We start from the raw sequence: 15,706 nt of genomic DNA on the forward strand, positions 1-15,706 counted from the left end.
AGCCTGCTAAGCTCCCGGGCCGATCTCCCACCCTCTAAAGCCCACTCCAGACCACGTGGGCCCTGGGGACATAGGAGGGAGGCCAGGGAGATCAGGAGAGGCAGGTGGGAGGGGCCTTCCAGGACGGGAGGAGCAGGAGAGGAGGGTGTTTGCTCTGCCCCTGTGAGCCCAGGAAGCCTGCTAGGCTCCCAGGTGGGGTCCCCCGTCCGCTGAGAGCAGGGGTGGGGGGCACGCCTGGGTCCCTTATGTTCCATTGAGCCTAAGCCCCACCCCCCTACCCCCCACCTTTTCCAGCCCTGTGCATCCTGAGCATAGGCCCTGCCCACTGCCCAAACCTCGCCCTTGCTTAGGCACCACCCTCCACAACCAAGGCCTTTTCCACCTTTTTTTTTTTTCTTCTCCTCTTTTTCACTATTGTGGTTCTGTTTTACCTTCTGGTTGTTGCTTCATCTATATTTTAATTTTTATATTTTTTCTAACATAGCTGTTAGTTTCCTGGTCTAATTTTATTTTTTACATTGTTTTGTTTTGTTTTTTTGCCACCCGGTGCAGCTTGCAGGATCTTGGTTCATGAGCTGGGGGGTGGGCTGAAGCTCCTGGGGTGGGAGCTCCAAGTCCAAACCACTGAACTAACAGAGAACCTCAGACCCCAGGGAATATTCATCGGAGTGAGGTCTTCCAGAGATCCTCATCTTAGCACCAAGACCCAACTCTACCAAACAGCTTACAAACTGCAGTGTTGGAAGCCTCAGGTCAAACAACCAGTAAGACAGGAACACAATCCCAGTCATAAAAAAAGGAAAAAAAAAATTAGATGGCAAAAAAATATGTCACAGATGAAGGAGCAAGGTAAAAACCTACAAGATCAAAAAAATAAAGAGGAAATAGGCAATCTACCTGAAAAAGAATTCAGAGTAATGATAATAAAGATGATCCAGAATCTCGGAAATAGAATGGAGGCACGGATTGAGAAAATACAAGAAATGTTTAACAAAGATCTAGAAGAACTAAAGAACAAACAAACAGAGATGAGCAATACAATAAGTGAAATGAAAAATACACTAGAAGGAATCAATAACAGAATAACTGAAGCAGAAGAACAAATAAATGAGCTGGAAGACAAAATGGTGGAAATATCTGCTGAGGAGAAGAATAAAGAAAAAAGAATGAAAAGAATTGAAAACAATCTCAGAGACCTCTGGGACAACACTAAATGCACTAACATTCAAATTATAGGGGTCCCAGAAGAAGAAGAGAAAAAGAAAGGGTCTGAGAAAAATATTTGAAGAGATTATAGTCGAAAACTTCCCTAACATGGGAAAGGAAATAGTCACCCAAGTCCAGGAAGCACAGAGAGTCCCATATAGGATAAACCCTAGGAGACACACGCCAAGACACATATTAATCAAACTAACAAAAATTAAATTCAAAGAAAAAATATTAAAAGCAGCAAGGGGAAAAAAAATAACATTTAAAGGAATCCCCATAAGGTTATCAGCTGATTTTTTAGTAGAAACTCTGCAGTCCAGAAGGCAGTGGCAGGATATACCTAAAATGATGAAAGAGACAAACCTACAACCAAGATTACTCTACCCAGCAAGGATCTCACTCAGACTCAACAGAGAACTCAAAAGCTTTTCAGACAAGCAAAAGCTAAGAGAATTCAGCACCACCAAACCAGCTTTACAGCAAATGCTAAAGAAACTTCTCTAGGCGGGAAACACAAGAGAAGAAAAAGACCCACAAAACCAAACCCAAAACAATTAAGAAAATGGTAATAGGAACATACATATCGATAATAACCTTGAATGTAAATGGATTAAATGCCCCAACCAAAAGACACAGGCTGGCTGAATGGATACAAAAACAAGCCCATATATATGCTGTCTACAAGAGACCCACTTCAGACCTAGGGACACATACAGACTGAAAGTGAAGGAATGGAAAAAGATATTCCATGCAAATGGAAATCAAAAGAAAGCTGAAGTAGCAATACTCGTATCAGATAAAATAGACTTGAAAATAAAGACTGCTACAAGACATAAGGAAGGACACTACATAATGATCAAGGGATTAATCCAAGAAGAAGATATAACAACTATAAATGTTTATGCACCCAACTTAGGAGCACCTCAATACATAAGGCAAATGCTAACAACCATGAAAGGGGAAATCGACAGTAACACAATAATAGTAGGGGACTTTAACAACCCACTTACCCAATGGACAGATCATCCAAACAGAAAATAAATAAGGAAACACAAGCTTTAATGACACAATAGACCAGATAAATTTAATTGATATTTATAGGACATTCCATCTGAAAACAGCAGATTACACTTTCTTCTCAAATGCCCACGGAACCTTCTCCAGGATAGATCACATCTTGGGACACAAATCAAGCCTCAGTAAATTTAAGAAAATTGAAATCGTATCAAGCATCTTTTCTGACCACAGTGCCTATGAGATTGGAAATCAATTACAGGAAAAAAACTGTAAAAACCACAAATACATGGAGGCTAAACACTGCACTACTAAATAACCAAGAGATCACTGAAGAAATCGAACAAATAAAAAAATACATAGAAACAAATGACAACGAAAACACAATGACCCAAAACCTATGGGACACAGCAAAAACAGTTCTAAGAGAGAAGTTATATCAATTCAATCTCACCTCAGGAAATAAGAAAAATCTTAAATAAACAATCTAACCCTACACCTAAAGCAACTACAGAAAGAAGAACAAAGAAAACCCAAAGTTGTAGAAGGAAAGAAATCATAAAGATCAGAGCAGAAATAAATGAAATAGAAATGAAGAAAATAGCAAAGATCAATAAAACTAAAAGCTGGTTCTTTGAGAAGATAAACAAAATTGATAAACCCTTAGTCAGATTCATTAAGAAAAAAAGGGAGAGGACTGAAATCAATAAAATTAGAAATGAAAAAGGAGAAATCACACCTGACAGCACAGAAATAAAAAGGATTATAAGAGACTACTACAAACAACTATATGCCAATAAAATGGACAACCACGAAGAAATGGACAAATTCTTGGAAAGGTACAATTTTCCAAGATGGAACCAGGAAGAATTAGAAAATATAAACAGACCTATCACAAGTAATGAAATTGAAACTGTAATTAAAAATCTTCCAACAAACAAAATTCCAGGACCAGATGACTTCACAGGCAAATTCTATCAGACACTTAGAGAAGAGCTAACATTGATCCTTCTCAAACTCTTCCAAAAATTTCCAGAGGGAGAAACACTCCCAAATCCATTCTATGAAGCCATCATCACCCTGATACCAAAACCAGAAAAAGACATCACAAAAAAAGAAAATTATAGACCAATATCACTGATGAACATAGAAGCAAAAATATTGAACAAAATACTAGCAAACAGAATCCAACAACATATTAAAAGGATCATACACCATGATCAAGTGGCATTTATCCCAGGGATGCAAGGATTCTTCAATATATGCAAATCAATCAATGTGATACACCATATCAACAAATTAAGGAATAAAAACCATATGATCATTTCAATAGATACAGAAAAAGCTTTTGACAAAATTCAACACCCATTTATGATAAAAACTCTCCAGAAAATGGGCATAGAGGGAACCTACTTCAACATAATAAAAGCCATATATGACAAACCCACAGCAAACATCATACTCAATAGTGAAAAACTGAAAGCATTTCCACTAAGATCAGGAACAAGAGAAGGATGTTCATTCTCGCCACTCTCATTCAACATAGTTTTGGAAGTCCTAGCCATGGCAGTCAGAGAAGAAAAAGAAATAAAAGGAATACAAATTGGAAAAGAAGAAGTAAAACTCTCACTGTTTGCAGATGACATGATACTATACATAGAAAGTCCTAAAGATGCAACCAGAAAACTACTAGAACTAATCAATGAATTTGGTAAGGTTTCAGGATACAAAATTAATGCACAGAAATCTCTGGCATTCCTATACACTAACAACAAAAAATCAGAAAGGGAAATTAAGGAAACAATCCCATTTACCATCATAACAAAAAGAAGAAAATACCTAGAAGTAAACCTACCTAAGGAGGCGAAAGACTGTACTCGGAAAACTATAAAACACTGATGAAAGAAATCAAAGATGACATAAACAGATGGAGAAATACACCATATTCTTGGATTGGAAGAATCAATATTGTGAAAATGACTATACTACCCAAAGCAATCCCTATCAAACTACCAAGGCATTCTTCACACAATTAGAACAAAAAATTTTACAATTCGTAGGGAAACACAAAAGACCCCACGTACCCAAAGCAACCTTGAGAAAGAAAAACGGTGCTGGAAGAATCAGGCTCCCTGACTTCAAACTATACTACAAAGCTACAGTAATCAAGACAGTATGGTACTGTTACAAAAACAGAAATATAGATCAATGGTATAGGATAGAAAGCCCAGAGATAAACCCACGCACATATGGTCACCTTATCTTTGATAAGGGAGGCAAGCATATACAGTGGAGAAAAGACAGCCTCTTCAATAAGTGGTGCTGGGAAAACTGGATGGGTACATATAAAAGTATGAAATTAGAACACTCCCTAACACCATACACAAAAGTAAACTCTAAATGGATTAAAGACTTAAATGTAAGGCCAGACACTATAAAACTCTTAGAGGAAAACATAGGAAAAACACTCTTTGACATAAACCACAGCAAGATCTTTTTTGACCCACCTCCTAGAGAAATGGAAATAAAAACAAAAATAAACAAATGGGACCTAATGAAACTTAAAAGCTTTTGCACAGCAAAGGAAACCATAATCAAGACAAAAAGACAACCCTCAGAATGGGAGAAAATATTTCCAAATGAAACAATGGACAAAGGATTAATTTCCAAAATATATAAACAGCTCATGGAGCTCAATATCAAAAAAACAAACAATTCAATTAAAAAATGGGCAGAAGACCTAAATAGACATTTCACCAAAGAAGACATACAGATGGCCAAGAGGCACATGAAAAGATGCTCAACATCACTAATTATTAGAGAAATGCAAATCAAAACTACAAAGAGGTATCACCTCACGCCGGTCAGAATGGCCATCATCAAAAAATCTACAAACAATAAATGCTAGAGAGGGTGTGGAGAAAAGGGAACCCTCTTGCACTGTTGGTGGGAAGGTAAATTGATATAGCCACTATGGAGAACAGTATGGAGGTTCCTTAAAAAACTAAAAATAGAACTACCATATGACCCAGCAATCCCACTACTGGATATATACCCTGAGAAAACCATCATTCAAAAAGAGACATGTACCACAACGTTCATTGCAGCACTATTTACAATAGCCAGGACATGGAAGCAACCTAAATGTCCATCGACAGATGAATGGATAAAGAAGATGTGGCACATATATACAATGGAATAGTACTCAGTCATAAAAAGAAAAGAAATTGAGTTATTTGTAGTGAGGTGGATGGACCTAGAGTCTGTCCTACAGAGAGAAGTAAGTCAGAAAGAGAAAAAGAAATACCGTATGCTAACACATATATATGGACTCTAAAAAAAAAAATAAAAAAGGTTCTGAAGAACCTAGGGGCAGGAGAGGAATAAAGACTCAGACATAGAGAACGGACTTGAGGACATGGGGAGGGTGAGGGGTAAGCTGAGACGAAGTGAGAGAGTGGCACTGACATATATACACTACCAAATGTAAAATAGATAGCTAGTGGGAAGCAGCAGCATAGCACAGGGAGATCAGCTCGCGCTTTGTGACCACCTAGAGGGGGGGGATAGGGAGAGTGGGTGGGAGACGCAAGAGGGAGGGGATATGGGGATATATGTATATGTATAGCTGATTCACTTTGTTATACAGCAGCAACTAACAACAACGTAAAGCAATTATACTCCAATAAAGATGTTAAAAAAAATAGTACATTAAAAAAAAATCATGGTGAATAATATTTGATTTTTTTAACCAATAAAGAAGTCAATATAAGGTTTTTCATGGAAATTCATGTAAGAATTGGAAAAATAAATTCTTTATAAACTAATAAAAAAAGGCTAACTGGACAACAAATCAATGCTAATTAAAATAAGGTGGTTCCACCGCAGGCTGTTAGATGAACAAAGAAGTCTGGCAATACCACGTATGTCAAGTATATAGGAAGAAAAACTCTCAAGTACAGCTAGTGGGAGTATAACTTTGTATAATCACTTTGGAGGGCATTTGGCAATATTTAATATAATTAAAGATGCACATACCTTACCTCCCAGCATTTCCACTTCTAGATGTATACCCTGAAGAAATTATCATGAATGTCTACAATGAGACATGTTCAGGGTGTACACCACATCATTTTCTTCAATAGCAAAAAAAATGTACCAAATGTAGGAGAAGGGATGAATGAATAATGATATGTGTGTGTAATAAAATATATATCATCGTTAAACACAAATAAAACATTATGTGTTTTATAGCGTGTGTATTATAAATATTTAAATAACATATATCATATAATACTGCACTACAGGTAAAATGAATGAGCCAGTCTACAAAGAAAAACCCAGATAACATAATGTTGAGAGAAAACACACGTTGCAGAAGAATGTCTATAACATGATACCCATGTAAATGCTAAACACAATATTGTTTTATAGAAACATACATATACCTATGTTTTATATTTTTAAAATATATTTTATAGAAATACACACATATGCATATATATAATAAGAGTATAAAAATATGGATGTAAAGGACAGCTTCAGAAGAGTGGTTCACCCATTGGGAAGGAGAGAAGAAAATGGAATCAAAAAGGGAATAAACAAGGAGCCTTAATTCTCTCTGTCAGGATTTATTTCTTAATAAAAACAGATATGAAGTAAATATGGTTTTTAACATTCACTGTATCTGGAGAGTAGCTATAACGTGTTTCATCACTGGCACTAGATATATTTCCCTCTGTACTGTTCTTGTTTAAAATATTTCATAATTAGAAAAATCATGTTTAGGGACTTCCCTGGTGGTCCAGTGGTTAAGAATCCGCCTGCCAATGCAGGGGACACGGGTTTGATCCCTGGTCCGGGAAGATCCCACATGCCACAAGGCAACTAAGCCCACGTGCCACAACTACTGAGCCTGAACTCTAGAGCCGCGAGCAGCAACTACTGAGCCCACGAGCCACAACTACTGAAGCCCACGTGCCTAGAGCCCACGCTCCACAACAAGAGAAGCCGCTGCAACGAGAAGCCTGTGCACCGCAACTAGAGAAAACTCACGGGCAGCAATGAAGACCCAGTACAGCCAAAAAAAAAAAAAAAGAAAGAAAGAAAGAAAGAAAGAAAAGAAAAATCATGTTTAAATGAGGAGAGAAAATCCTCCATAGTGTGGCTGGGCCTCATCTAATCAGTTGAAAGCCTTCACAGGACAAAGACTGACCTTCCCTGAGCAAGAAGGAATCTGCCAGGGGGCGGACAGCCTCTGGATCTGAGCCGCCAATCTTGCCATTCTCCCTCTGGCTGACCTGCCCAGCAGGTTTTGGACCCACCAAGCCTGGGACAGAGATGGGGGGGTCTCTGCTCCTCTCTGCCACCACGCTGAGTGGTGGCTGGCACTCCCTCAGCTTCTGTGCCTGGTCTTCCTCTCTTACCACCTTCCCAACTCACCCCTGGAAAGTCTCATCCCCTCCATGCTTTTAATTATGGGCTAACGATCCAATCTATTATCTCCAGGGTTGACCCATTAATCTGATCGCCAAATGGATACTTTCACACAACGGCCCCAAAGAACATTCAAACTCATCATATCCCAAACCAGTGCACTGTCCCCTCCCCTAAGTCCCCACGTCCTCCTGGGTTCCTGTCTCACCAACAGCGTGCAGCTCCTACCCACCCCACAAGCCAGAGGCCCAGCAGCCCTCACTTCCCTGGTCTCCTCCTACCCACCCCCATCCTTACCCAAAGCTAATTAAGAGAAAGGGGTGAAATAGAAACTTCTGTGGGGTGGAAGATTAGGTGGCCAAAACAGTAATTTAGGAAGGGTGATTAACGGAGTGCATGACAATGAATGGAATATGGCAAACCAATGAAGAAGAGCTTCCATGCCGCTATTTCAAAACAGGCTTCCTGATAAACAATTATATTTCAAAAAGATAAGATGTGGGCTTCCTTGGTGGCGCAGTGGTTGAGAATCTGCCTGCCAGTGCAGGGGACATGGGTTCGAGCCCTGGTCTGGGAAGATCCCACATGCTGCGGAGCAACTAGACCCATGAGCCACACCTACTGAGCCTGCGCGTCTGGAGCCTGTGTTCCGCAACAAGAGAGGCCGCGACAGTGAGAGGCCCGCGCACCGTGATGAAGAGTGGCCCCCACTCGCCACAACTAGAGAAAGCCCTCGCACAGAAACGAAGACCCAAGACAGCCAAAAATAATAAATAAATAAATAAAAATTAAAAAAAAAAAAAAGATAAGATGTGATCCATCTTCTCTTTGTGATAGAAATGTGAAATTTTGTCTTCTTAAAACTGAAGATAATGATTTACATTGACTGGCTGTGTATTTATTTATTATTACCTTATTATATTGTATCATATTATTTGCTTTGCTTATAACTATGATAAATGTTTGTATAAATGAAAATAAATCAATAACAATTAATAAATTATACGTAAAACTCAAGAGTCTTATTTTTTAACCAAAGCTTCAACTAGATTTTTAGTCCGACTGTGTCTTCCTAGCTCGTAGCAACTGTTTCAAACAGATCTGCCCGTTGAAGTGTCAGGATTTTTAATAACACCAACACTTTTAATTTCTCACACCCTGCTGTTAAAAAAGCTACCACCCTTTTAATCAGGGATGACAGCATCTTCTGCCCAGTGACACAGAAGCTACAAAGTGGCTGATTTCCTCACTGCTTATCTTAAAAAGGAAAAGAAACAGGCAATGTGGGGCAGCGGAGTTGACCATGACAGACGGGTCTCTGACCACGTTCTTTCTATTCATCTTTTGACGCTGTTGTCACTCTTTCCTCCAGTGTCTTCAGAGCAGAATGGAAAGGAAGGACCTGGTCCTGGGAGGGCTGGGCTGGGGGGCTCCTCTGGGGATGGACAATTACAAAACCTAAATTGCCAAAGAACATGCACTGTCAAGCAAAACTAGGCTGCTGTGCTGTACCTGTAAAGGCAGCCCTTTGGCAACGAGCCTACCGCAGATAACGTGGTTCTTTTTAGAGGAGTTTGCCATGCTGTGTGTTTGGGAGCTTGTTTTTGTGGCTTTATTTATGTGTGAGACGATCCTACTGGAAAGAGAGTAGCCTTAAACATAACTCAAACCGAGATACCCGTTAGGACAAGTGTGCTCTATGAGAGGGCGTGATCTCTGTCTTAAAGCTTTTGTTGGGACTTCCCTGCTGGTCCAGTGGTTAACCCTGCGCGCTTCCACTGCAAGGGGCATGGGTTCAATCCCTGGTCGGGGAACTAAGATCCGGCGTGCCGCACCGTGCAGCAAAAAAAAAAAAAAAAAAAAGCTTTTGCTGTCCACGGAACCAGTGAGTCCAACCCAACCACAGACCTCGTGGAAGCCAGTCGAGGCAGGAAGCCACCTCCTTTTCTGGAAGTTCAAGAAACGGAGAGGTCGGTGAGGCGGGTGCTGGGTAAACAGACGGCTTGAATGAGCCTAGCTTTGAGGGTCGAATGAAGACGTGCTTTACGAGCTGACCTCTGCTCAGCCCCCAACAGACCCACTTCGCAGCCTTAACCACACAGATCAACTTTTAAGTTCAAGATCACAAAGTCTCACCCCTTCACTTAACAGATGAGGAAAGCGAGGCTCAGATAAACGGACTCGCTGCGGAGAACGATAATCTGCTCAAGGTCACTCAGCCCGTGACCTTCCGACCACGCACAGAGGCCACACCGGCCCCTCTCTGGGGGGAGGTGGGGGTGGATGACAGCGCTGCCATCTGCGGGGTGTCCCAAGGGGCCTGCCTTCCCTCCACCCCGTGGTGTCCGTCCGGGGTGATGAACCACCCCCCGTGCTGGCAGCCACCGTGGCGTGCGCCTCTGGTCGTGAGACTGCAGCTCCCTGAGAAAGCCGGGGAAAGCCGCTCTGCGAGGACAAGGTCAGAGCCTCTTCGGGGGCAGTTCAGGTGAAAGGCAGCCCTGACCCCGCGCGCCTGGAGGCCGAGCCGGCTCACCCACCGCCAGGGGCGGAGCCGTGCACTCACCGTGGAACCACGGGGCGACGCTGTCCGAGGTGCCCAGGTAGCCGGCCCGCAGCGGGAGCTGCTCCTCCCGGAACCAGCGCACGATGTCCCCCTGGGCCGAGCGGGACGCCGGCCTCGCCGCTGCCTGGTTTCTGACATTCATGAAGGGTTTCAAGTTAGATTCAACTGGTTGGAAAATAATGCTTTCAAAAATCACACACGCACACAGAGAATGTAACACGTCTGAAGACCTGGCCTCGCAGCTGAGCTCAAGGGGCGCGACCCTGCGCACGGATGTCACACGGTTCCTCCAGGGCAGGGAAGAGGAGGGAGCAGATCTGTCACCTGCCCTTTCAGTCCCGCAGGCTAGCCATGAGCTGCTGCTGTGCCGACACACAGATTTTAATTCATTTTTAATATGAATGAGAAGCTCCATTAATTAAAATTTGACAAAATGAGCATTAAAAAGTGAAATACAACCCCAGCCATATTTTCCTGGAGAGCATGTACTTGCAAAAGGAGGAAACCAGATGCAATAGAATAAACTTTCTCCCTAACACTTCCATCACTCAATTTCCTCATCTTTCTGTTTCCACTGACCTCTCTGACTTGCTTCCTTCTCTCCCATACTTTGAAGAGTTCTGCTAAAAGGCAGTCTCAGAAATAAAAAGTAAAAGAAAGAGAAGTGTTTGAAGATAGCTTAAGAGAAAGATACAGGCAGCAGAATGGTTTTGAAATAAATTCAGTAGCAGAACTTAAGTCAATTTCCACTACAAAAACTAATACTGCAGTGTAACAAATGTATTCCCAAGTTCCAGGCCCACAAATTCTGAGAATTCAATGTAAAAACCACGAGTTTGGATGAGCTACCGGAATATCGTGCCATGTAAATTATGTTCTTTATGCTTTTTATGGTAACACATGCTACCAGGAGTTACATGTGATATATGTATGTCAGATGTACATATATACACGTGATATATATGCATGCACATACATATACATAGCATTTTGGAGAAAACAGCTTGTAATACTTGACTTTCCAAGGGAGCAGACACTGCACACACATGAGATTACATGTTAAGTTCTCCTCCCGGCCTTCAGATTAGGTTCTTTTCTTCGGGAAATCTTTGGAGGTCAAGCAGAAACTCCAAGGACAGCCTGCGTCTGTCTTTCCCTGGGCTGGCTCCTAGCTGACCTCGGTCATCACTGTTTGAAGTCCCAGCCCTGAAACCATCTGGTCTGGCCACCTCACAAAAAGCACTTCATGCAAGTGGCTTAAGTTGGAAAAAATGAGCTACTGGAGCTTAAAACATCATCTTAAAACCCTCATTAAAAGGCACCTTCATTGCTGTCAGTCACATAAGCTGTGCTCTAAAAATACTGTGGGTGCGGGTGTATGACAAGCCGTATTCCACCCTTGGAGGAGCCTGGAGAGGCACATAGCCTGCGGGGACCTGCGGCCCGACACAGTGAAAGGCTTGGGTGTGGGAGGCGCCTGCGCAGGAGCTCACACTCCGTGCCCCAGTCACAACGTTGAGGGGCCTCTCTTGTTGTCATAAGGAAAAAATCGTTCCCCAAACTGTCACTCCGTAGAACATGGTCAGTTAATGCTGGTCCCCAAGTCCCCAGATGGAACCTTTCAACTGAGTAAGTATAATCATAGCAGAGGAAATGGTCCACCTCCTGCTTCCTCTGAGGACATAATCCCCATTAGGAAAAAGCCCTGAAGATAACTACTGACCCACACAAAAGGAGATCTTTGTTTTTTATTTTTCGATACTCCTGACAGAGAAGCATTTTTAGTTTTTATTTCAGAGGAAAAGGCTTTAGACAGTTGTGTTTCATTAAATCAATATTTGATTTCTCTTGGTTATTTTAAATATCATCTTCCTACACACCAGAATATGAAAAACTCATATAATAGCAATAAACAGGAGAAAATAATTTTATAATTAGTGAACATAAGGGATGGGGGTTTCTGCTGTGATATCACTGCATTTTTCTTTTTTCTTTTAACATCTTTATTGGAGTATAATTGCTTTACAATGTTGTTTTACTTTCTGCTGTATAACAAAGTAAATCAGCTATACATACACATATATCCCCATATAGCCTCCCTCTTGCATCTCCCTTCAACCCTCCCTATCCCACCCCTCTATGTGGTCACAAAGCACCGAGCTGATCTCCCTGTGCTATGCTGCTGCTTCCCACTAGCTATCTATTTTACGTTTGGTAGTGTATATATGTCCATGCCACTCTCTCACTTTGTCCCAGCTTACCCTTCCCCCTCCCCGTGTCCTTAAGTCCACTCTCTATGTCTGCATCTTTATTCCTGTCCTGCCCATAGGTTCTTCAGAACCATTTTTTTTTTTTAGATTCTATGTATGTGTGTTAGCATACGGTATTTGTTTTTCTCTTTCTGACTTACTTCACTCTGTATGACAGACTCTAGGTCCATCCACCTCACTACAAATAACTCAATTTTGTTTCTTTTTATGGCTGAGTAATATTCCATTGTATACATGTGCCACATCTTCTTTATCCATTCGTCTGTCGATGGACACTTAGGTTGCTTCCATGTCCTGACTATTGTAAATAGTGCTGCAATGAACATTGTGGTACATGTCTCTTTTTGAATGATGGTTTTCTCAGGGTATATGCCCAGTAGTGGGATTGCTGGGTCGTATGGTAGTTTTAGTTTTAGTTTTTAAAGGAACCTCCATACTGTTTTCCATAGTGGCTGTATCAATTTACATTCCCACCAACAGTGCAAGAGGGTTCCCTTTTCTCCACACCCTCTTTAGCATTTATTGTTTGTAGATTTTTTGATGATGGCCATTCTGACCAGTGTGAGGTGATACCTCTTTGTAGTTTTGATTTGCATTTCTCTAATGATTAGTGATGTTGAGCATCCTTTCATGTGTTTGTTGGCAATCCATATGTCTTCTTTGGAGAAATGTCTATTTAGGTCTTCTGCCCATTTTTGGATTAGGTTGTTTGCTTTTTTGATATTGAGCTGCATGAGCTGCTTGTATATTTTAGAGATTAATCCTTTGTCAGTTGCTTTGTTTGCAAATATTTTCTCCCATTCTGAGGGTTGTCTTTTCGTCTTGTTTATGGTTTCCTTTGCTGTGCAAAAGCTTTTAACTTTCATTAGGTCCCATTTGTTTATTTTTGTTTTTATTTCCATTACTCTAGGAAGTGGGTCAGAAAGGATCTTGCTGTGATTTATGTCATAGAGGGTTCTGCCTATGTTTTCCTCTAAGAGTTTGATAGTGTCTGGCCTTACATTTAGGTCTTTAATCCATTTGGAGTTTATTTTTGTGTATGGTGTTAGGGAGTGTTCTAATTTCATTCTTTTACATGTAGCTGTCCAGTTTTCCCAGCACCACTTATTGAAAAGGCTGTCTTTTCTCCATTGTATAGTCTTGCTTCCTTTATCAAAGATAAGGTGACCATATGTGCATGGGTTTATCTCTGGGCTTTCTATCCTGTTCCATTGATCTATATTTCTGTTTTTGTTCCAGTACCATACTGTCTTGATTACTGTAGCTTTGTAGTATAGTCTGAAGTCAGGAAGCCTGATTCCTCCAGCTCCGTTTTTCTTTCTCAAGATTGCTTTAGCTATTCAGGGTCTTTTGTGTTTCCATACAAATTGTGAAATTTTTTGTTCTAGTTCTGTGAAAAATGCCATTGGTAGTTTGATAGGGATTGCATTAAATCTGTAGGTTTTTTTGAGTAGTATAGTCATTTTCACAATGTTGATTCTTCCAATTCAAGAACATGTATATCTCTCCATCTGTTTGTATCATCTTTAATTTCTTTCATCAGTGTCTTACAGTTTTCTGCATACAGGTCTTTTGTCTCCTTAGGTAGGTTTACTCCTAGGTATTTTATGCTTTTTTTTGCAATGGTAAATGGGAGTGTTTCCTTAATTTCTCTTTCAGATTTTTCATCATTAGTGTATAGGAATGCAAGAGATTTCTGTGCATTAATTTTGTATCCTGCTACTTTACCAGATTCATTGATTAGCTCTAGTAGTTTTCTGGTAGCAGCTTTAGGATTCTCTATGTATAATATCATGTCATCTGCAAACAGTGACAGTTTTACTTCTTCTTTTCCGATTTGGGTTCCTTTTATTTCTTTTTCTTCTCTGATTGCTGTGGCTAAAACTTCCAAAACTATGTTGAATAATAGTGGTGAGAGTGGGCAACTTTTTCTTGTTCCTGATCTTAGTGGAAATGGTTTCAGTTTTTCACCATTGAGAATGATGTTAGCTGTGGGTTTGCACTCTATTTTTATTCAAGGATTTTCCGAAACAAATTATTCTGCCTAATTCCCCCCACAGCCTAGGAGGCAAAGGGACCACCATGGCCAAATAAAGTCTTCATTTAAAAAAGAAACATTTCCAGCTGCTGCATAGCACAGGGAGATCAGCTCGATGCTTTGTGATGACCTAGAGGGGTGGGATAGGGAGGGTGGGAGGGAGGCTCAAGAGAGAGGGGATATAGGGATATATGTATACATATAGCTGATTCACTTTGTTGTACAGCAGAAACTAACACAACATTGTAAAGCAATTATACTCCAATAAAGATATTTAAAAAAAAAAAGAAAAGAAACATTTCCATATTCTCAATCTATGAGCTTGGCTGTATATCCCAGAATGAGAATTATCATCAAATCTTTAACCTGAGCAGTGGAAGTGTAGCTCTGCTCATGATGTGAAGGCCGGCAAGCCTGGGTTCCTACCGTGATGACCTCCCAGTTGTCCCCCCTCCCCTCACTGGTTGTCACCAGGTGGGGGTGAGCTGGGCTGGGGGCACAGGACCTCACTGTGCATCTTCACAAAGTTCCTGGCTATGTTAATGGTACCCACAGTGGGGATTTTACAGATGAGGGGAGATGAAGGGCTGCCCCGGTGTCTCAGCATCACAGACTCAGAGGTGGGGCCGGATTGAATGGCACCGGCAGGCTCTCTCCCCGCAGCGGCCACGCAATTCATCTATTTTAATCGGCCATTTCACCGCTTATGCTTAAAGCCATCTGCATGGCTTCTTACCTGAGAGGTCTGCAGGGGTGTCCCGCAGGGCTCAGGAACTGAGGCTTGGGTGGAAGGGGGGGCCTCCGGGGTTTCTGGGGCCCACCAGGGGGGCTCTGTGGCCCCTCGCCGCCTCTCCCCCTCTGGGACAGCCTCTTGTAGTCCTCCCGCGCTTGTTTGGCCAGGGAGCGCCTCCTCTCATCAGCTGCCTTGGATCTTCGCACTAGAAAAACAGTGGGGTTTGAGAAAAGCCCTCATGAGCCCACGGAGATGTTCAGAAGAATCAGCACCACAAACAGTGAACAGAACGGACTCTGGTAACAATGAACAGGCACCAGCAATGCCTAGCATTAAAGACCCTAATGCAGGATGTAAGAATAAGCTTTACTGAGTGTATCTGCACTTCAGACATTATTGGTCAGAATCTGTTATGTTTGATTTCACAGAAATGCCTAAAGTGT

General features: G+C 41.4%; 1 protein-coding gene across 4 annotated transcripts in view; it reads right to left on the reverse strand.

Moving 5' to 3' along the window:
- SH2D4A (SH2 domain containing 4A) overlaps positions 1-15,706 on the reverse strand; it is a 71,953-nt gene that overhangs the window by 11,268 nt on the left and 44,979 nt on the right. For all 4 annotated transcript variants that reach the window (XM_057537087.1, XM_057537086.1, XM_057537089.1 and 1 more), the window contains 2 exons: positions 15,267-15,468; positions 10,223-10,353 (listed from right to left, as the gene is read on the reverse strand). In XM_057537087.1, the coding sequence (XP_057393070.1) occupies positions 10,223-10,353; positions 15,267-15,468 (333 nt within the window). The remainder of the gene's footprint in view (positions 1-10,222; positions 10,354-15,266; positions 15,469-15,706) is intronic.

This window comes from Balaenoptera acutorostrata, chromosome 21 (assembly GCF_949987535.1).
Source record: "Balaenoptera acutorostrata chromosome 21, mBalAcu1.1, whole genome shotgun sequence".
Taxonomy (NCBI): Eukaryota; Metazoa; Chordata; class Mammalia; order Artiodactyla; family Balaenopteridae; genus Balaenoptera; species Balaenoptera acutorostrata.